This window comes from Ostrea edulis, chromosome 1 (assembly GCF_947568905.1).
Source record: "Ostrea edulis chromosome 1, xbOstEdul1.1, whole genome shotgun sequence".
In the NCBI taxonomy this organism is placed as follows: domain Eukaryota; kingdom Metazoa; phylum Mollusca; class Bivalvia; order Ostreida; family Ostreidae; genus Ostrea; species Ostrea edulis.
This window is the reverse complement of record NC_079164.1, coordinates 57,416,869-57,439,854: the sequence shown is the minus strand read 5'-3', so window position 1 is coordinate 57,439,854 and position 22,986 is coordinate 57,416,869. Positions and strand designations below refer to the sequence as shown.

Below are 22,986 nucleotides of genomic sequence, written 5' to 3'. Positions count from 1 at the left end.
CCTAAACGATTAACGATTGAGTCTTTATACTTTTAGGAATGATAGATAGTGACCTGTAGCTCTGTAATAAAGGTTTATCATTGCTATCCGTCACTTCCGGCCGTCACCGGAAATGAACAAAAGAAACGTCAAATTTCAGAGTTCTGCTTTTGAAACAAAACTTGCATAGGTTCATTGGGTCTCTTTCGGAGTTTCAGAAAATGTTAGACTTACCGGAAGTTTAACCTACAACTTCCGGTTTTTAGAGAAAAACTTCGAAAAAGTGTTCTTTCTTTGCTATCATATCTCTCGCTTATAAATGAAGTGTTTGTTATGATTTTCACATATACAATTGACATTATCCATCTTCAGAGTTTAGTGAATTATTTGGTGGGTTTTTTTTTTTTTTCAAAAGTCACTTCCCTTCGTTAATATCTACGATTCCCGTTGTTGTTTTTTTTCTCCAGGCGTTTTCTAATGAATAATCAAAGATTGAGTCTTGAAACTTTCAGGAAAGTTAGATGGTGACATGTAGATGTGAAATACGTGTTTCAATTTTCCTACCGTCACTTCCGTCATCCACCGGAAGTACCTTAAAAATATGTAATATTTCATTTTTTTTTTTTTTAATTCTAATGCTCACAACATTATTCAATAGAATGTAATGTCATACCATTTCCACCGGAAGTTGGTTGTTCGAAACCGGAAGTTGTCCCAAAACTCTGCATTTTTCACCGAAATATTTAGTGTGGGTTCCTACACGGTAAGTGTGGAATTTTCAATCGTTTTATGGACTCCCAAGATACTCGAAAGTGAATAAAACAAAACCGAAATTGTTTGTAATTGATACATCACGTCTTACATGTATATGTTTATCACTGTTTTTTTTAAAAAAAAATAGGTGTTTATTCCATTAATGTATAGTCGTTCTTCAGTAATTGAATTCTCCCAGTCAAGATCCTATCTCATCAGAAATTGGACGGAAGACCTATTCGTTGCTCGCAACGAGATCATTTCTAGTTAAGGTCTTCCGTCCCAGACGGAAGACCTTATAGTGATTCTATTGTTTATTATTATTCTTTTTTTTTTCACTGAAGATTTCTCAGAGATGGCTGGATGGATTTTCTTGAAATTTTCAGGGATAAAGAATATAAATACGTCCAGACGCTCTTTTTGAAATTCACTTCCGTTCGTCAGATATGTCCGATTTCCGGTTTTTTTCAAAAATATTTTGTCCGCGCGAGATCTCAGAAACGGTAAAAGATTAAGATACCAAACCTACAGGAGTGATAGACCTTAAGGAGTAGGCGAGCCGAATTGGGTTAAGCACGTCCGCCGTTCCTTCCTGTCGTCACCGGAAGTGATAAAAAAAATCGAAAATTTCAACTTTTCCTTTTTTTTTTATAAAAACTTGCATCACTTTATTGCATCTCTTTTGCAGTTTCAAAATATGTAAGTCCCACAGGAAACAAAAACGACAACTTCCGGTTATAAGAGAAAATCGAAATAAATTGAACGTTTTTATTTCCCATAAATCTCGCTTGTGAATGAAGTATTTGAAATAATTTTCAAATATGTTACCTACACCGACAATATCTAGAGTAACGTAAAATATCTTTGTAAAATCTACTTCCGGTCGCGCGATTTCCTGTCCTCAAAATGAGATTTTGTTTACGAAATTGCTCAACAACAGTTAAAGATTAAGGCACTACACTTTCAGGAATGATAGATCATGACAAGTACGTTTGTCGAATATGGTTAACTTCGTCAACCGTCACTTCCGGATCTCACCGGAAATGATCAAAGAAATCAAAAATTTCAGATTTTTTCTTTTGACGCAGAACGAACATTAGCTTATTGCTTCATTCTTGTTCTTTTGAAATATGTTGACCCTACCGGAAGCAAAAACGGCAACTTCCGGTTTTGTGAGGAAAAAGTGGGAAAATTGAGTTTTTGATTTTGTCTTAAATCTCGCTTGTATATGGAGTATTACAAATGATTTTCTTGTATGTTATTGACATTGCAAAACATTGCAAATGTCTAGAGTAAAGTAAAGTATTTTAGTGAAATCTACTTCCGGTCGCGAGATTTGCAGTCTTCAAAATGAGAATTTGTTCAAGCTAATATTCTGCAAATGTGAACAACTGAAGTCTCAAATTTTCAAGACTGATAGTCAGTCATCAGTGTGTTTGCATCATGTGAGAATCGTACGTAACCGTCACTTCCGGTCGTGACAGGAAGCGATATAAAAAATATAATTTTTTGAAGTTTTATTTTTGGACAGATATTGGGGCTATTATGGATGATGATTAGGTCTTGTTCATGTAAAATATGTCCACCGGAAGTGCCGACCGAAAAACCGGAAGTTGTCTCAAACATGTGTATTTTTGTCGAAAGCTAAAAGTATGATTAGTTGAGAATTATTAAGATGTAGAATAAAATATTTATTCGATTGGAGCTCTTCCGGTCATGACTGAAAGTGAATATAAACAACAGGAATCATAACGTGTTTTTTTTTTTGTAAGGCGCAACGGTACATTTTGTGGAATATATTTTTGAAAATTCCAATGCATTTCACAAATTGGAACCGAATTTGACTAAAGCAATCTGAACTGCAGTTTGTTTCCAACACTGATAACCTTAATATCAACGAATAATGTGTGAAGAAAATAAAATTCAATTGTAATGAATGGCTTTTAAACTTCCAATCTCGACAGGGAGTAGTATAACGGAAGACCTACTCATTACTAGTAATGAGTTTCTAGTTAAGGTCTTCCATTCCAGACGGAAGACCTTATAGTGATTCTACTGTTTATTATTATGTCTCCGAACACAAAGTGTCGGAGACATATTGTTTTTGCTCCGTTTCTTAGTATTCTTATTATTTTCTTCTTATTTTTCCTCTTCTTTAGGCTGTTCAAAATTAATTCTACGTTTAACGTCACCTCAAAACTTCAAAACCTACGAGGGAGGGAGGAAAAAAATAAACAAACAAAAATTTTAAACAAATGTGTATTTATTTAAAATCACCTCTTCAGTGACCCAAAAATCAACTATTTCAAATAATACATATTGTAAGATTTTATATTCAAGTCCAAGTCCTAAGATGTCCAATTACACACATTGTTGGATTTGATTTTCAAGTTGAAGTCGAAGTCAATTTTTACGTTTTCCCAGCAAAGACGTTTTTCTCAGTCTGGGTTTGTATCCCTTCTGGGAACATACTATGCAGACTGGGTGAGCAGAGGAGTGGACTGCAATCACATCAGGTGGTACATGCAATGGATTTCCATCACCACAAACATAGCAAATTAAAGGAAAACTTTTCCTTTTGTGAAAATAGTTGCTCGACACATGTGACTCACAGGTTATCTACAATTAAAATTATGATGACAATATTTCATACATTTTTATGATGACACATATTAAAGTTTAATATATGCTTTATTTTCTTTTGTGTTGTTTTTATTTATTCATTTTTTATTATTATTATTATTATTTTCAATTTTCTATGTACTCTCAATCAGTTTTGAAAGGAAGATACTAATTTGGTGTACCACAACTGAAAGATCATGATTGTACCTTCACTTCAACAAATAGAAGGCAGGGTTCTTGGAATAATTGCCCCCCACAAGTGTACTCCACATCTTCCTTTCTCTTTTCCACTTGGGCCACTTCATCCTCTGTAAGCTTCTTCATATTAAAATACGAGTGTCTAGTGTTTTTATTCCTTTTAACATGTTGAAATGTAGATACATGATCACTACAATGCATAATGAACTTAATTTGTTCTGTTTAAAAAGTATGTACCACATAATATTTTATGTACATGTACCATATCAATTTTAAAAACTGACAGAAATGTTGAGATGAAACTATAGAATGAAATATCTCACTGTGCATAGTAACATCTTGGTTTCAGGCACACTTCACATTTAATAAAACCTCTGCAGTTTTCTCCAGATACGGTGAATGGAACAACCAGCTCCTGACTTTCATCCAACAGTCTTCCCAGACTTGGCCTATACTTTTCTGTAGGAACTGAACCTCAAACCTGCAAATATTTTATTTATAGTTCAATAAAATGAGCACTGTCATTCTGTTGTCTCAGAACAAATACATTGACAAATGCAATGGATGATGAAAGATCAATATTGATATTCAGTATATGTATATTCAGATATAACTTGTAAGATTATTACCTGTTCAAAAGACTTATAATGATCTGCTTGATCACCATCACCAGGAACAGGAAGAGGAAACTTGTGGAGGGAATCCAAAAGGTCAGAGGGTATTCTGTCATCACTTGAGATACTACAGACTGCACAATCTTGGTCTCTGCACCTTTTCATGGTGAACAAGTAATGATGTCTCTGACAATGAGTTTCAAGGAACTTCTGAAGAACTGGATAGTTTTTGAGGTGTTTGTGTTGCATGTTTTGTTTGTCAAAATTTGGCTCAAGATTTTTCAGTATATCAAACAAAGCATCGATTTCCACTTCAGAGGATGCTTCTTGAATCTTGATCTGTTTTTCTTTCCAGCTAAGTCTACCAAGTGTGCTTCCAAGCAAATCAGTTACTGGTTTGATACAAGAATCTATCTCATTCTTAAGACCATCATCTTTCATTACCTTGTTTCTAATGTCTGCCATTGTATTTATACCACTGATTTGTTTTTCAAATCCTCTAGGCATTTCATGGCGCATGACTCCTACTGACTGCAAACCCAAATTCAAGACAGACATAACCCTTTCAACAGGATCTATGTAACTCTGACAAGGAGCACATCTACCAGCAACAATGTATGACAATTTGTATCTTATAAAGAGACTCAGAAATCCTAACTACACTGATAAAAATGTGAGCCTGTGGTCACCCCCACCATCACTGAACACAACCAAGATGGGGCTTCCCTGATCCCCAATGATTTGACTAATCTCAGCCATGTGTCTCATGGGTGAACTTGGTTGAAGAATTGTATTCTTCAAAGTTACATGTACATGACCACCATAGAATGATTTGTCAATGGAATCAGGTATCTGAATGTTTAATGCAACAGATGGTGTTATCTTGAATTTTGTGAAGTCATGATCACCAACAGAAAAGGTTTGGTCTCTGGAAACTAATACCTGTCGGCCCCTTTCTACAGCTGCAACAGGGTTGCCAGGTTCCCCAACTTTTATTTGATGTTTGTCATCAAGTGACAAAAAAGTACAGAAAGGCTGAAACTTTATACAAAATTCCCTCAAATACTTTAAACCTGCAGCTGCATAGTGGGAATCTACATGCTGAGAGCGCAACTGTCGAGATTGAACCATATACTTTACATTGAACTTCCCAGTATAATACATTGCAGACCTAAAGTAAGGGTTAGTAGGCCAAAACTGAAGCCCCAAATAGTTCTCACTGGGAATAGCTGTACCTTCTGGTAAATCTTTGGAGACTTGTTCTAGGAGATCATGAACAGAAATTGCCAAGGCCATGTGGGTATGCTGCTCATGCCTTCTCTCATCAACTGCTTCTAATGCATTTCTATTGATGAAGGCCTGTACACCATCAAAAAAAGCATCATATTTCACAGGTTTTCCACTATTTAACTCACGGAGATCTAACAGGTGTTCACAGTAACCAGTTTGAAGGAGAATATCTAACCTAGCCTTCACTTCCTTTGAAATATCATTAATAACTTGAGTACTATCACCAGTGAGAAAGCGATACATTTCTTGCATTACTACAGGCTTCGTACTGACTAAACCCTCAAATCTTGACTGAAATTCTTGACGCATCATTCTTGTATGGTACATAGGCATCTGCTTGTCTATATTTGACATAACTTGCTTTGAAGCATTGAATTCAGTACATGGGGGTGTACGCCAAACAAAATGAGATGTACCAACATAATTTCCTGCACTATAGCTGTATGTTTCAGTTTGATAGGGCAGTGATAACTCTTGAATGTATCTATATCTTTTCTGTCTATTGACAGGAGCAAAGTCATTCACAAGTAGGGGCTCATAGAATGGTAGAGAACTTAATTTGAGTTCAAGTGGCTTGTAGCGATCAATAATGATCTGTGTTCTTAGTGCATTTCCTGGTTTTATTTGAAAAGCAGAGGAGGAACCATCATTTGTAGACCTAAGAGGTTCAAAGGAAGAATGGTTTTTGTTCATGGCTTCATTACATGAGTCAAGATACTGTGAGTATTTGACAAATGTTTTGGCTAACTGGGTAACATTCTGTTTCAAAGTATAAAATCTGTCTGTTGTAAAGACAGGCTCTGTAAGTATTCCATATAATTCATCAGCATATTGTTTCAAGGTGTCTGAGGATAGGTTTGGAGCTTTGTGTTTATGACTGGTGTGGTTATTATATGGTTGAGATGCATCCTCCCCAATTTGTAGATTCTCTATAAAAAGCTTTGGCAAGTCATATCCCCTTGTTTTTAGTTTTGAAAGGTGAGGCAAAATGTAGTATACACTGCTGCTAATTTCATTAGCAATTTTCCTTGCCACAAGTTCTTGGCCACTATTAAAATATGCCCCCTCCTTCTCAAAGAGACTTGAAATATCATTAAATAATACCCAGTCACCCCTCTGTGGATTAGCATATTTAAGTGGATAAAAGCGTGACGCTAAAGCTTGGGATCTTGCATTATTCATAAGAACATTGAATGCATTTGAATTCGATTCAGTTGCTGTGGTTGTGGTTTTGTCATTCCTTATTATTTCAAACGTAAGAAAATGACAATCATGTGTTTTAAGTGCAGACTTTATGCATAGCGTAGGGCTAACCCGTATTTCATCTTTGTCTTTTACTTTAGATATAAAGCAACACACTTCGTCTTTGGGCGAAGGTGGGTCTAATCTGTGCAAAAACAATGATGAACCCAGACTCTGTGATTTGATGACCGACATAAAACATTCTCGAAATGAAACGTCATCATCGACCTCAATCATGTAATGATCCATAATTGTTCGGGTCAAACCATCTTTGTATGTTTCCTTTACTTTAATTGTGGTATATATTCCCATTTTCTTCATGTAAAGGACCTCTGTCGGCTCTGATACAATTTTTCAGCGTGTTTTCCTCTCATACGGGATGTAGAATTAAGTTGCTAAATGAAAAACCAAACCTGAATGACTACTTCAAATCCGGATTTGTTTGTTTTTTCAAAACGGCAATTTCGCCGAAACCTACGCGCGGGTGACGTTAAACGTAGAATTAACTTTAGGCAGCCTTACATGTAAGAAATGTCAATATATATCATAAGATTTGGTTTCTTATAAATAAGTGCTTCTTTATTATGTCAGCATTTTATAAGATTATTCTGTTTCAATCTTCAACAGCAATGCATTGGAAACTGGTTCCTCACCACCTGTACCCATAGACTTGGTGTGTCTACTGTGAAGGACCTGATTTCAAGCCATGACTCTCTATCTACTTCATAACCACAAGACAGGCACTAGTTATTGATAGACTTGTAATCTCATGTCATTGCCAAGAATATATTGTACAATTTGTGTGCCATAAATGATCAAATATTACCACTCTAGAGGAAAAATCAATTAAACGTAGGCTTGACTTATGTACATAAGTATCTACATTAAATTGTATGAAAAGAAAATACATGGTGTTGAAGACTTTTATTTTATTTTTAATACTTAATCTGTACTTGTATATCATAAGATATTAAAATCAACAAGAGCAAAGCAGCTTTCATAATCTGCCCTGGAATGGATTGCTCTGGTAATTCGTTAATCCAGTGTCACTTTTCACAATCCAATAAACCACCAAGCAGTAGGCCCATTATCTTCAAATAAACTGAACCGAAAGAAACGGAAGTTCTCCACCGGAAGCCAGACTGCGCGAGACTGTGTGGCCCTATGACCGCTTTAAAAAATCCACTGCACTACATCATATGCTCGTATGTTAGATATTTCTACACTATGAGTGATAATTGATAGTCATAAGTAATTGGAACATATTTGTTTGAATTGATATTTTGTTAACAAAAAATAAATATACTATTAAAAAAACATAAACAAAACCCGGCTTGTTTTAAATTCGCAATTTTGAAACGCTTAAAATTTTTGTGTTTAGTACATGTATGTTAAGATATTCAAATAATCATCAAAACCGGCATAAATTTCCAGTATCTACACGTACGACTATTGATACATGTGTACATGTACAAGTAAAAAAAAAAACCAACGATGACAGCTAAATCGTGCCCAGTTGAGCAGAATTTTGGGAGATGCAACACCCTTGCACTCTTTAAAACTTTAATCTTCTGAATGTGTGAAATACAATATCCCTGAGAATGTTTGCTGTCAAAATACAGGTGATACACAAAATCAGATATAAGGACGCGCACAAGTTCAGTAGTTGGTATATAAGTAGAATACAGGTGACAAAATCGGAAGAAAAAGAACCAGTATTAAAATCTATGTAATAAACAATGTAATTTACTGAATTTTCCTTTCAAATCGGAACTTCCTATTTCTCTGTTAGTGTTAATTACAAATAATTGTTTCTAGACTAAGAAATACTATGAATTTCAGATAAAGGGGCTTTCAGATTTACTGTCTTCGGTTTGCTCAGCAAACCACTGCCTACTTTCCAGACTACTTAGAATGAAATTGTGATAAATTGTCACCCTCTCTGGACAGACAAATAGCTCTTCTTTTGTCTTAAAATCGACAGCTTTATGTTCTCCTTCAAATATACTGTCTTTTCTCGATTCTTAAAAATAGCTTCTTTACAAAACGAATAAAGCTTTCGGAAAGTATCGTACTTTTTCATTAGATTTTGATATACGATCCCGATAGTTTCCGAAGCTACACGATAAACGGAAAACCTGATACACGCAAAACACGATACACGATATACCTGATAAACGCAAAATACGATAGAAAACGGAAAATCTGATAAACACAAAACACGATAGGATAGGATACACGCACGATACGATAGGATACACGCACGATACGATAGGAATACACGCACGATAGAGCACGATGGGAATATCAAGAATAACGTTGTGGGGTACGGGTACTGTATATATATTTATTATATAGCTAATAAATAGTCTAATATAAAATCTGCGTAAAATCTAGAGAATGTTAGCGTTCAATATCCTGAGAATTTATTGAACGCTAATTTTGCATTGCGTAAATTGTATGCGCCCGAAACATTCCGAGTATGAGCGTTCAATATTGACGTTACCGTAACGACGTAAACAAGCCAAAATGGCAGACGACGGTCCTCCGAATCTGACAGAGCCGGTATTTGATATTTACTTAAGCAAAATGTTTTACTGTACATAAATTATGATGTTCCCATTTACAAAATCAGTTTGCTTCATGCATTAATGACGGGTTAAATATTGAACAGTTAAGAAATGCATGCTGTTATTGTACATTGCCAATATTGATGAATTCTCATCTATTTTGGAGTAGTTTGAGTGAAAAGGGATATAATTTAACAACTAAATACTTTAACTATATAATAAAAGGGTTATTGAACTTATATAGGTGAATATTGGCACTCGTTGGCTGTCAAAATGCACTCGCAAGCTCGTGCATTTTCACAGCCAACTCATGCCAATATTCACCAATATAAGTTCAATAACCCTATAATATAGCGAGATATATAGTGAGAAGGGGGTTATTTTGCATCAAGCTCTAAGTTCACCGCTCATTCAACAACTACAATTATTTTCATAATGACCGCTTTAAAAAATCCACTGCACTACACCATATGCTCGTATGTTAGATTTTTCTACACTATGAGGGATAATTTCCAAATTTCTAAATTTCCAAATAAAGTGAAATTTTCTGTGCTTTATATTAAATATATCTTCACTTAGGGCAGTTATGTTCATTTAAGAGTTCATTGCTATTTCCGTGCTTTATATATATATATATATATATATATATATATATATATATATACAGTATATTTTTATTCTTTGGAGATGAATGCTAATCAACGACAACGGAAATTATCTAAAATGTGGAGAACAACCTTAATCCTTCATAATGAATAGTGAGGAACTGACTGCAGGGGAAAATGAATTTCGATGATAAAAACATGAAGGTGTCTAAATTGTTTGCTTTACGTAGTATTTGGTACTTTTGATAGAAACCTCTCATGCTTGTAAAGTAGTCTTGATGGTTACGAGGAAGTTTCGACCGAATTTGACACTTGCATTAATAAGTGTTATTCTAAATACTGCCAGAGGCTGGCAGATATGTATATGGAACTAGCCCTTTGAGTTCAACATTTTGATGTTTCAAAAAAGATCGAGACTCTTTTAATGTGCAATATTCAAATAACCCAATAAGAAATATATCATATCAAGAAATAAATTTCAAAATAGTTCTAATATCAAAATAAGTCATAAGTCGCTACAACAATGTTTCAAATCTGTAACAATATATATACTGGTTATATTTGGTTTCCTTCATTATACGGGAACAATTAAAACATACCTTTGAATGCGGGACATATTCGATTCCAAACCGTTAAACAACCACATCTCTGAAATTGGCCAAGGGCAAGTTCCATATAAAACAGAGGTAAGCCACAGAAAATCAACATGACGAGATACGGAATCAAGAATGCACCTGAAAGCACCAAAGTGAAATTGATAATCGCAACTGTTTTCCAATTCTTATGGGGTGGGTGGTATAATATATCAGTTATTCAAATAAAATTTATTCCAACTATATTTCAGCACAGCTGTTTTTGTGAACTAATGCAAAAATAAGATAAATACTTTAATTAATTCAAGAACATATTCTAGAATGACAATTTAAGCACGTACTAAATACTTTTATATCGGTGTAAGTCTGTGTTGTATTTCATCGTCAATTTTTTAACAGTATATCAAGCAATGTTATTGTACACCTCTAGATAGGAAACTGGAATAACTTATAAGGCGAATTTAAAACATTATGCAATAGCATTTGAATGCGCTGGGGACACCCCTCCCCTCCCCCCATAGGGATCCGGGTTAGAATAGGTCCTCAGTACACCTTGCTTGTCGTAAGGGGCGACCAGTGGCGGATTTACGGGGGGGGGGGGCGACTAAATGGGGCGGCCCTTCGGATGAGACCGCAAAAACCGAGGCCCCGTGTCACATCAGGTGTGGCACGATAAAGATCCCTCCCTGCTTATAGACCATAAGCGCCGAACATAGGACTAAATTTTGCAGCCCTTCACCGGCAATGATGACGTCTCCATATGAATGAAACATTCTCAAGTGGGACGTTAAACAATATAGAATCAATCAATCCCCCCCCTCCCCACCGAAATGATGGACTGAAACTTTTGTAGCATGCAGTATTATTTACAATAAGTTGATTTCTTCTAGGCCTAATCAAGTGCGGGTATTTCTTAAAATTGATAGTCAACTTTGACTGACATAAAAGACTATATCTTTAACTTCACTTTTAGGAAATCTAGAACACGGTGGAAAAACAAATGAGAATTGTGGAAAAGTTTACTTTTATTTATTTATTTAACTTACCTCCGCCATTCTTAAAACAGATATAAGGAAATCTCCACACATTTCCTAAATCGACAGCAAATCCCACGACTGCCAATAAAAATTCAATTTTCTTATCCCATCTTTCCCGTTCAACAGTCGATTTAGTCTTCTCAACAATTGCTGCTCCATCAACAAGAGCCGTCCCGCCTAGGGCCATGGTTAAATAAATTGCAATGGGGAATATTCGTTTACCAAAAACTCTTCTTCTAAAGCATTTTATGCGCACTGACGAATCTCAAACTTATTTCATACTTTTCTGCAGAAATTGCAGAGAGGATAAATCACGATTCCGAAAATATTATTAGCTTTCGATTTAAAACATTAACATAGAGTTTTAGATCGCTTTGAAACATTCTAGCTGCTTGTTGTAACTCAAAGCTCTCTAGTCACCGTACTTGCCCGGATTCTGGTATACTTGTACGAACCACTCGCGCCAAGTTGAATAATAAATAAGCAAAATGTGTATTCATGAGATCTAAGGAATAAGAGAATTGGAATAAGACTGTAATTAGTTACTGACACACGCGGCCTTTTTTATCCGATTCCAAGAAGTCTTTAACCAGGAGCAATTTAAACTGACATATTGTATGTATTACATACATTTTGATTGCCTTATTACACCAAAGAACAAAATGAAGAGAACTTAAAGCCCCTATTAGATCAGGGTATTTTGGACATAGAAAAGAATCTGATATCATGAAGTCATAACGGCTCATCTATTTTCGTCAAGCAGAAAATAATCTATCGCCAAGATACTAAATCTTCTTTTATAAATGTTGCGCCACCAGTGTACATAATTCCGATGCTAATCTCGACAGAATGAAATCTACCTGATATTGCATTGGATGCACTACGTCACATGCATATGGAATTTTTCAAATCTTATTGCAGAATGTGGGAAAATGTGGTTGTAAACCTGCACGTTACAAGAAGAAGAGGAAGATGTAGTATGCACTTTTGTCAATACGTGTTGTCTGTTAGGAAAAATCTACTTTAAAACCTTGAAATCTCTAAATTTCTCACAATATTTCGATCGAAGGGTTTCTTCTGCAGGGGGCTAAACCAAATTTTAACATTGAAAATGTATAATTCAGACTCTCGGTGACAAAGTAGGCCAATCATATTTGTTTTGTAGTAATACCACAAAACAAATGCAAAAAATGGGGTCTGATTTTAATTGAACTACTTACAAAAGCAGGGTTTGGTTTCCATTAGACTATAAGAAAACAGACGCGAGGGTCAATATCAATTACACTGCAAAGCGGGATTAATGTGGAACTTTTTTTTTCACGATTCCGTTTATTCAGAGTATCATTTTTGAGTTGCCTGCCAAACAGAGGAACACAAAGGGAAGAGAATACACCTCTCTATTTTAGAGAAATTCTTTTAAAATATACATGGAAAATATGTGAATATTTGTCCAAGTGTGTCCCCCTTGACATTACTTGTACAGGCCTGATGTATTACATTATGTACTTTCCTTGGCTTTATAATTGCAGGGGCAGATATCAAATGACAGTTTCATATATTTGCTAAGCAACTTTCCCAATGATTATTAAGTTTTCACGATGCCACCATCCTTTAGTTTAAAAAAAATGTAATTTGGACTCGACTTCCTAAATCTTGTTAATAGGAACATAATTTGATTTAACAATAACGTTACAATATTGATATATAATTTAAAAAAAACCCACAATAACAGAAAGCGTGAGGCGAATATTGCCGATGTGTGTATGCTTAAAAATGTTTGAATATGCTCTGGCCTTCTGTACCTTTGTTTTGTTATTACCAACAGATTTGCTATTTCATCTCATTAGCCGAATATTGACCAGTCATTCGCCCTTTCCTTAAAATCATCATAAATATTCAAATTACGAGATTACAGGGGCCTTTCTTATACTCGTCTTTGAAAGGAAACGTAATTACATGAGAATCTCTGAAATACGTTCATCCAATTAGTTATGGTCTTTTTTAACCATCATTTGCAGACGATTTTTCCTCACAATAACCAAATCTGTTTTAAACTAATATTTCTGTAGGAGTTGGTAAATCAGTACAGCATGGCACATGTTTCAGTATTAACGAAATGTTTTTATCTAAAAAAAAAAAAAAAAAAAGTTTAATTGTTTTTTTGTTCTTTTTAATAATTTCGGGAAGAAAGCTTGAGAGCTTCTGTCTTCATTAATACCTTTGATTGTGTAGCGACCAGTAGCAAACACTGTTAATTACTTTTTCAAAGCATTTTACACTGAAGTAATTCCGTATGTTTCTATTCGCTCCATTTCCACCTTAAATGGTCCGAATTACCACATTTTTTTCCATCTTGTAAAAACGTTATTAAATCATCGCACGTATGTAGTTATGAGGTTATGAGGTCATACATTATTTCACCTGTTTTAACCAAAATTATTTGATTTTAAATCGGTGCTTACAAGCAACCGCGCCACTCTGCCATTTCAAGTGACAGTCACGTGACCAGTTCAAACTTTCAGATCATTGGTGGCCTTATCTGCGTAAAGTTGTGTATTTTGTAACAACAGTACCGTGCCATAGGTTTAATAGAAATAGAAATATCAAATACACTGTACCTCTTAGTAATTCGTTGTTTTACAGTCTTTCAGCCTTAAAATTAGACAGTTGCGTCTGAGTTTATACATTATGTTGGGATTACTCTGATGCACGTGGTGCTATTTATTGACGCCTAACAAAGTATGATTTATGCGTCATCCGGAACACCTCGAGCCTTTCACCGAAAAACACCATGTTTTTGGTGAAAGGCCCGAGGTGTTCCGGATGATTTATGTGTACCACACTATATTTACTTTCTAAATAATCTTCTCGCTGCGCCAATAGAAGTAGGAAAATCACAACACGTATGTGGTATCAGCATTAGCGCCACTTTAATAATAAAACCGGAAGCCGAACATAAAACACTAAGAGACAGAGTCATAAACCGACAGAACACTAAGTTCCGGAGTAAGAAATGTCTGGCACTACCAACTTCTTTTTTTCCATTTAAACAAAAATAAAGCACCTTTACTAGGTAGACCGCCCTCAGGTGTCAGGGATCATTGTGCTCTTTACAACAACACACAATAACATCACAAAAATTAATAAGCAAACAACCAACTAGATTAAGAACATGTGCGGTTAAACAGACACTATCCTAGGGTACACTGCCCCAATAATGACCAAATTAAGCTACCTATCTAGGATGCAAAACAAAAATATGTCAATACATCACATAGTCACTGAATTTCTGGGGAAGATTGCTATGTTGATTTCCTAAGAGTTTCGCTGTTCTCTATAGGTACATTTGAACTGGGCGATGACACTGAAATATCATCATCTTCAATTGGTGGTGCATATGTAGGACTGTTATGAATTACTTGTGGTTCCGAGTCCAGGGCAGAAATGTCTGGTGAGAGATTTGAGGGGATATAAGATATAGCTCCAGGGATGTGGGGCAATTTTTGTGGATGAGAGACAACATATATCTGGTTACTATCATCCTCTTCATCTGTGTGAGACTCGGCATTTGAATTCATAACCTCTGGATATTCGCTTGTTACCTTGTAACAATCCTTACACTTTACCCGATAGGAATTCTGTCTCAACTGCGATCCAGCAAACTTACACCAAGGGAAATCTATGTTCACTACCAGATACCTATCACGGCTCTTAGAATTGTTAAGATCGAACCGAAGGTAAACAATGTCACCAATATGCAAAGTGGGAGCTAGTGGTGTTTTGCCGGAAGGGCACTTTGCTCTCTCTCTCTCTCTATGTGGATGGTTTTCCAGCCGAAGTTTTTGTTGGGTGAGAATAATATCGCTGTCGTCAATAGGCAACTGCTGGTTGGAGAATTGGTCTCTTTGTGTCCACATTTCACGAGATGATAATCCTTGCTTCCTAATGCATGTGTTGAGGCGAGCTGTAATGAGTGACAAGAACGGGATGATGATGGACTTTGAAAGGTTTGAGCGCAGTATTTCATCCTCTAATTCTTGTATTGCTCTCTCCGCCACAGGATTTTTGTAAACATTCTTAGGGTGACCGAGTTCAATGGAAATGCGATACCGATTGAGGAGGTCATCATTCACAAGAGCCTTAAATCCAGGGGCAGAATCGGTTCTAATGACTTCATATGGGCCATCAAGGGGATGGGCCTCAGCAAGGAGTAGGAAAATGGCATCTTTATATTTTTAAAGTCTAACAGACCGCTCTTGTAGTCAGTCAGATGGAGTCTTGCTTGAGGTCAGTTCAAACCTGGATGGCTCAGCATCACCGCAAGATCAACACAGACAAGACTGAGGTGCTAGTGATATCCTCCAATTGCTCCAAACCAAGCCTCTAAGCTGCACTTACCATCACTGCAAGTAGGAGACGACTCTATCACTCCTGTTACTAAGGCAAAGGGCGTTGGTGTAACCATTGACTGTCAAATGACCATGGGGACACATATATCCTCAGTGTGCAGAGGTGCCTTCAACCACCTTAAGAACCTGAACCACCTGAGGAGATATCTGGACAGGGAATCGCTGGAATGTGTTGTTCATGCCTTCATAACAACAAAGCTGGACTACTGCAACTCTCTTTACTACGGCTTACCATCAAAGCAGATCCAGCGGCTCCAATCCATCCAAAACGCTGCAGCCAGAATCATCTCAGGCACCCGCAAATATGACAGCATTACACCAGCACTACGCTCCCTCCATTTGCTGCCAGTTCAGCAAAGAGTAATTTTCAAGACATCGGTGTTAGTGTACAAAACAGTCAACATCATGGTTCCATCCTATCTACAGGAACTCATAACATCTTATGCTTCCTCCAGAACTCTGCGGTCCAGTGATCAGAGCCTACTACAAGAGCCATTTAGCACCTCATCTGTGATTCAAACTCGTACTTTTTGTGTGGCTTCCCTAAACTGTGGAATGCTCTACCATATAATATCAGAACTGCTGCTAGTCTCTGTATCTTTAAATCTAAACTAAAGACTCATCTGTTTACAATTCATTACAACTAGTCTGTGCAGATGAAATCTAATTCAAGATTACTATGTTGTGCAACCATAACGGACTTCCTATCTTCACCTACTAGTCATTTGTTCTTATACAACTTATTTTACTTATTTTATTGTTATTCAAATAGCGTTTTTACGCTTTACAAAATAAATTTATTATTATTATTATTTTTTGACGGAGTTCACTTTCTAAGAGTGCGTGTAGGTAAAAGATGTAACACATTCCCTAATGACTAGGACCAATTGCCGTTTCCGTTTCAGAACATCTGCAGTGAAGGGCGAGCCAGCTGTTTCTGGTGGGTTTTGTGAACTCTGCTCAACATGCACTTTTGGAGTTTTTAGGTGAGAAGCATACTGGTGACAAGTGCTGGTGACTGTTTCAATGGCTTTGTCCATATCCAAGGCAAAAGGTACTGGTTCACTACAGATTTTAACTGGTTATTGGACGAATGGTCTAATTCAATGTGTAGTGATGTAAGTAATCCATCGAGAATTTGTCGGGGCACCACTATACAGTCCCAGCATAGTGTGAAGGGTAAACTCCTTTTGACAACTAACAGCCATCTGTTGCTAAAGTACATACATTGAGGTACCTTTTGACATCTCTAATATTTCTAACATTTCTCTAATATTCTAATACAGCTGACAAAGCTAGTAACAACATTGTCTTTGTTTGTAAGGCTCATTATTATGTTCCGCAAACAAAGTTTGGGAACATATTGTTTTTACTCTGTTTCTTATTATTAAGGTCTTCCGTTTCAGACGGAAGACCTTCTAGTGATTGTACTGTTTATTAAGGTCTTCCGTTCTTCACGACATATAGACATATAGACATATTGTTTTTGCTCCGTTTCTTATTATGTCTCCGAACATAAAGTGTCGGAGACATTGTTTTTACTCCGTTTCTTATTAGTATGTCTCCGAACACAAAGTGTTGTCTCCGAACACAAAGTGTCGGAGACATATTGTTTTTGCTCCGTTTCTTATTAATCTTATTATTATTATTATGTCTCCGAACACAAAGTGTCGGAGACATATTGTTTTTGCTCCGTTTCTTATTATCATTATTATTAAGGTCTTCCGTTCTTCACGGAAGACCTTATAGTGATTCTACTGTTTCTTATTAAGGTCTTCCGTTCTTCACGGAAGACCTTATAGTGATTCTACTGTTTCTTATTAAGGTCTTCCGTTCTTCACGGAAGACTTTATAGTGATTCTACTGTTTCTTATTATTATTAAGGTCTTCCGTTCTTCACGGAAGACCTTATAGTGATTCTACTGTTTCTTTTTCTTATTAAGGTCTTCCGTTCTTCACGGAAGACCTTATAGTGATTCTACTGTTTCTTCTTATTATTATTAAGGTCTTCCGTTCTTCACGGAAGACCTTATAGTGATTCTACTGTTTCTTCTTCTTCTTATTATTATTATTATGTCTCCGAACACAAAGTGTCGGAGACATATTGTTTTTGCTCCGTTTCTTATTATTCTTTTCTTCTTATTTTTCCTCTTCTTTAGTGAGAAATTTGTCCGATCAAATTTGTGAAAGTGCTTCGACAGATCCACTTCAAACTTTGTGAGCTGATAGGGGGTCACTAGGAGGGGTGCATTCAACTTTTCAAATTTTCAAAATGGCCGCCGTTTCAAGATGGTGGCCAAAAAACGTCAAAAACTCAAGGTTGTCGGATTTCGACCAAATTCGATTTCTAGGGTAATATGGTCACCCCGAGTCCATTACCATCATCAAATTTTTTTTTTGAGCCGCCATTTTCAAAATGGCCGCCATATACCGAAATATTTGAAAGTGTTAAAATCTCTACAATATTTGGGTTCTGGGGTAAATGGAGGGTCCACAATTCATTTCTAGCATCAGTATTTCCTTCCAATCAATTTTCAAATGTTTCAAAATGGCCGCCATTGAAGAAAATGGCGGCCAAAAATCAAGTCCGTCGGATTTCAACCAAATTCAGTTTTTAGGGTTTTTTGGGAATCCTGAGTGCATATCTGGCATCAAAAAGCATTTCTGACATGGGAGGTGTTCGGAGACATTTGTGTTGGCATCCCAACACAGTTATAGCTCGTTATTATTATTTTTTTGACCAAATTTATCTCGAAAACTATACAGTGGTTTTCAGTGAAACTTTCAGAAAAAATGCATTATATTATGAAGGTTGTTAATCCGAAAAAAAATTTGGAAAATTCCATTTCGGTTCCAAGTTATGGACAATTTCCTGATTTTCAAATGAAACTTTGTCCGCGGGTGATCTACAGGAAGGGCTAAAAATATGAACTGGAGATTTATTAGAGATGATAGAACGTGACTTAAAGATTTGCGTGAGCACTATTTCGTACGTCGTCATCACTTCCGGTCGCTACCGGAAGCGAGTTTAAAAAATGGATTTTTTCCACTTTTTTGTTTTTTAATGTTTTTCTTTGATAAAGGTACGATAAATAGAGACTCTTTATAGAATGCTGAATATGATATTTGTTTTTAAATTCCTCAAACGAAACTCTAGATATTCGTAGTTTTAATTTTAAAGCGAAGTCCTCGCTAGCCTAATGGTTAGCGTGGTGGATTTCCATGCGGGCGACCCGGGTTCAATCCCCCCAGATTACTCGAATATTTTTTTCCCACTTTATAACAAATGAAGAATTTAAAGTGATTTACTTGACACGGAGAGCACGGAAGACCTTCTTGTTGCCATGGCAACAAGTTTCTAGTTATTATTATTATTTTTTTGACCAAATTTTTCTCGAAAACTATACAGTGGTTTTCAGTGAAACTTTCAGGAAAATTGCATTATATTATGAAAGTTGTTTATCACAAAAAAAAAAAATTGGGAAAATTCCATTTCGGTTCCAAGTTATGGACAATTTCCTGATTTTCAAATGGAACTTTGTCCGCGGGTGATCTACAGGAAGGGCTAAAGATATGAACTGGAGATTTATTCGAGATGATAGAACATGACTTATAGATTTGCATAAGCACTATTTCGTACGTCGTCATCACTTCCGGTCGCTACCGGAAGCGAATTTAATAAATGGATTTTTTCCACTTTTTTGTTTTTTAATATTTTTCTTTGATAAAGGTGAGATAAATAGAGACTCTTTGCTGAATATGCTAATTGTTTTTAAATTGATCAAACCAAACTCTAGATATTTGTAATTTTCATTTTAAAGCGAGGTCCTCGCTAGCCTAATGGTTAGCGTAGTGGATTTTCATGCGGGCGACCCGGGTTCAATCCCCTAGATTACTCGAAATTTTTTTCCCCCCACTTTATAACAAATGAAGAATTTAAGGTGATCTACTGGACACGGAAAGAACGGAAGACCTTCTTGTTGCCATGGCAACAAGTTTCTAGTTATTAAGGTCTTCCGTGTCAACGGAAGACCTTATAGTGATTCTTATGTTTCTTTTCCTCTATTATTAGGGTCTTCCGTCTTCAGCGGAAGACCCTTCTATTATTCTATTGTTGATTTTTCACTTTTCTTATCATTATTATGTTCCCCAAACAAAGTTGGGGAAGATATTGTTTTTACTCTGTTTCTTATTATTATTAGGGTCTTCCGTCTTCAGCGGAAGACCTTTCTATTATTCTATTGTTGATTTTTCACTTTTCTTATTATTATTATTATTTTTATTCTTTTTTTTTTCCTTACCGATTTTGTGCAGAGGATTTCTCAGAGATGGCTTGATCGATTTACTTCAAATTTTTAGGGTTGACGCATTGCTATTTCAGTTTTGCAAGATCTTTCGAACAACATCATGAAAAAGGTGAACGGGTCTCATGGCTTGCCTGAACAGTTTGATTAGTGTCACAATCAATAACTTTTTTCTCGAGAAACTTTTGATAAGACATGTAGAACAAATGTTGTTCAGTTTTGCAAGATTTTTCAAACGATATCCAGAAAAAAGCCCACGATCCTTATGACTCGCCTTAACAGTATGATAAATGTCGCAATAAATAACTTTTTTCTCAAGAAAATTTCCTTAGTACATGTAGAACAAAATTTGTTCAGGTTTGCGAGATATATCTAGAATGATATGAAATTTAGGCCTCCGGGCGAGATGACTCGCCTGATCAGTCTCGAATTTGTATTGCAGTAAATAACATTATTAACTTTTTTCTCGATAAAAGGCTGACCCCTTTAATTAGTGGCCGAGAGGGGCAGAGAGTTTTTAATTTATAACACTTAAATGATGAATATTTGTAAAACACTACCGAAACTAAATTGTACGTCTAGACAATATATTTGTATCATTATTAATGAAGGAAAATCTCAGTCAAATTCTTATCTCATCACATCTAAAATTGGACAGAAGACCCACTCGTTGCTCGCAACGAGATCGCATCTAGTTATTATTATTTTTATTCTTTCTTTTTTCCTTACCGATTTTGTTCAGAGGATTTCTCAGAGATGGCTTGATCGATTTACTTCAAATTTGTAGGGTAAATGCATTGCTATTTGAAGTTTATTTCTTTTTTGGGATTTTTGAAAATTCACTTCCGGTTGGAAGTTATCCCCCTTTTATCGATTTACAGATGACCATTTTGTCCGGCCAAATCTCAAAAACGATAAAAGCTAGAGTGCTGAAATTTTCAGTGATGTTAGACGACATGTTGTAGTTGTGCATATGTGTTTTAAAAATTTCTGGAAGTTCCTAGTATGGAAGCTCGGTAGGGGTCGAAAATGGAGTTTAAAAAAGTGTCCCATTTTTTTCCAAGTTTTAAATCATAACTTTTTACTGGTAAATATTTTGCTTAGACATATATAACAAAAGTTGTACAGTTTATTGAGATCTTTCGTGTCATATCAAGAAATGGGCCCATATGCCTCATGGCTCGCCTAAACCATTGAATTTCTGTTACAATGATTAACTTTTTTCTCACGAAACTTTTGATAAAACATGTAGAATAAAAGTTGTTCAGTTTTGCAAGATCTATCTAATAATATATATATAAAAAAATAGGCCCCAGGGCGTCAATTAGTGGCCGAGAACGGCAGAGATTCTTTAATTTATAGCACTTAAATGATCAATATTTGTAAAACATTACCGAAGCTAAATTGTACGTCTAGACAATATATTTGTATCATTATTTATGAACGAAAATCTCGGTCAAATTCTTATCTCATCACATCTAAAATTGGACGGAAGAACCACTCGTTGCTCGCAACGAGATCGCATCTACTTATTATTATTGTTCTTTTTCTTACCAATTTTGTGCACGCGATTTCTCAAAAACGGCTCAATAGATTTTCATGAAACTTTGAGGAAAAATGTAAAATAGGATTTTCTAGAATGAATTTTTTTAGTTTTGCCAAAATCACTTCCGGTCACAAGTTACGGCCGAATTTCCGTTTTTCAAATGACATATTGTCCGGGCGTTTTCTCATAAACGGTTAAAAATTGGATCTTCAAACTTTCAGGGATGATAGATGGTGACTTGTAGCTGTGCAATAGGGTATTATCATTGCAATCCGTCACTTCCGGTCGTCAACGCAAGTGAACAAAAGAAAAGTCAAATTTCAAACTAATGCTTTTGAAACAAAACTTGCATAGATTAATTAGATATCTTTCGACGTTTCAGAAAATGTTAGACTTACGGGAAGTTTAACCAGGGACTTTCGGTTTTTAGAGAAAAACTTAAAAAAATGGTCTTTCTTTGTACTCGTATATCTCGTTTATTTATCAAACTTTTCATACGATATTTACAGATATTATTGACATTATCCATGTTAAGAGAACCCTGTAACACTATTTCAAAATTCACTTCCGGTCACAAGTTACGGCCGAATTTCTGTTTTTCAAATGATATTTTGTCCGGGCGTTTACTGATAAATGGTTAACAATTGAGTCTTCAAACTTTCAGGGATGATAGATGGTTACTTGTAGCTGTGCAATAGGGTATTATCATTGCCATCCGTCACTTCCGGCCGTCACCGGAAGTGAACAAAAGAAACGTCAAATTTCAAACTAATGCTTTTTAAACAAAACTTGCATAGATTAATTAAGTCTCTTTCGGCGTTTCAGAAAATGTTAGACTTTAAGGAAGTTTAATCAGCAACTTCCGGTTTTAAGAGAAATTTTTTAAAAAAATTGGTCTTTTTTTTGTCCTCGTACATCTCGCTTAGTTATCAACATTTTAATACGATGTTTCAAGATATTATTGACATTAGCCATCTCTGTAGAACACTTTAATACTATTTCAAAATTCTCTTCCGGTCTCGAGTTACGGCCGAATTTTCGTTTTTCAAATAATATTTTGTTCGAGCGTTTTCTCCTAAATGATTAACGATTGAGTCTTTATACTTTCAGGAATGATAGATAGTGACATGTAGCTCTGTAATAAAGGTTTATCATTGCTATCCGTCACTTCCGGCCGTCACCGGAAGTGAACAAAAGAAAGGTCAAATTTCAGAGTTATGCTTT

At 35.8% G+C, this 22,986-nt stretch overlaps 1 protein-coding gene across 1 annotated transcript in view; it reads right to left on the bottom strand.

The window, feature by feature from the left end:
- Positions 1–11,917, bottom strand: part of LOC125664643 (sodium-dependent serotonin transporter-like) — a 161,099-nt gene extending 149,182 nt beyond the window's left edge. The window contains exons 1-2 of the mRNA XM_048897486.2: positions 11,513–11,917; positions 10,473–10,607 (exon numbers count right to left, since the gene is read on the bottom strand). Coding sequence (XP_048753443.1) covers positions 10,473–10,607; positions 11,513–11,690 — 313 coding nt within the window. The 5' untranslated portion in view covers positions 11,691–11,917. The remainder of the gene's footprint in view (positions 1–10,472; positions 10,608–11,512) is intronic.
- Positions 11,918–22,986: the final 11,069 nt, after the last annotated feature.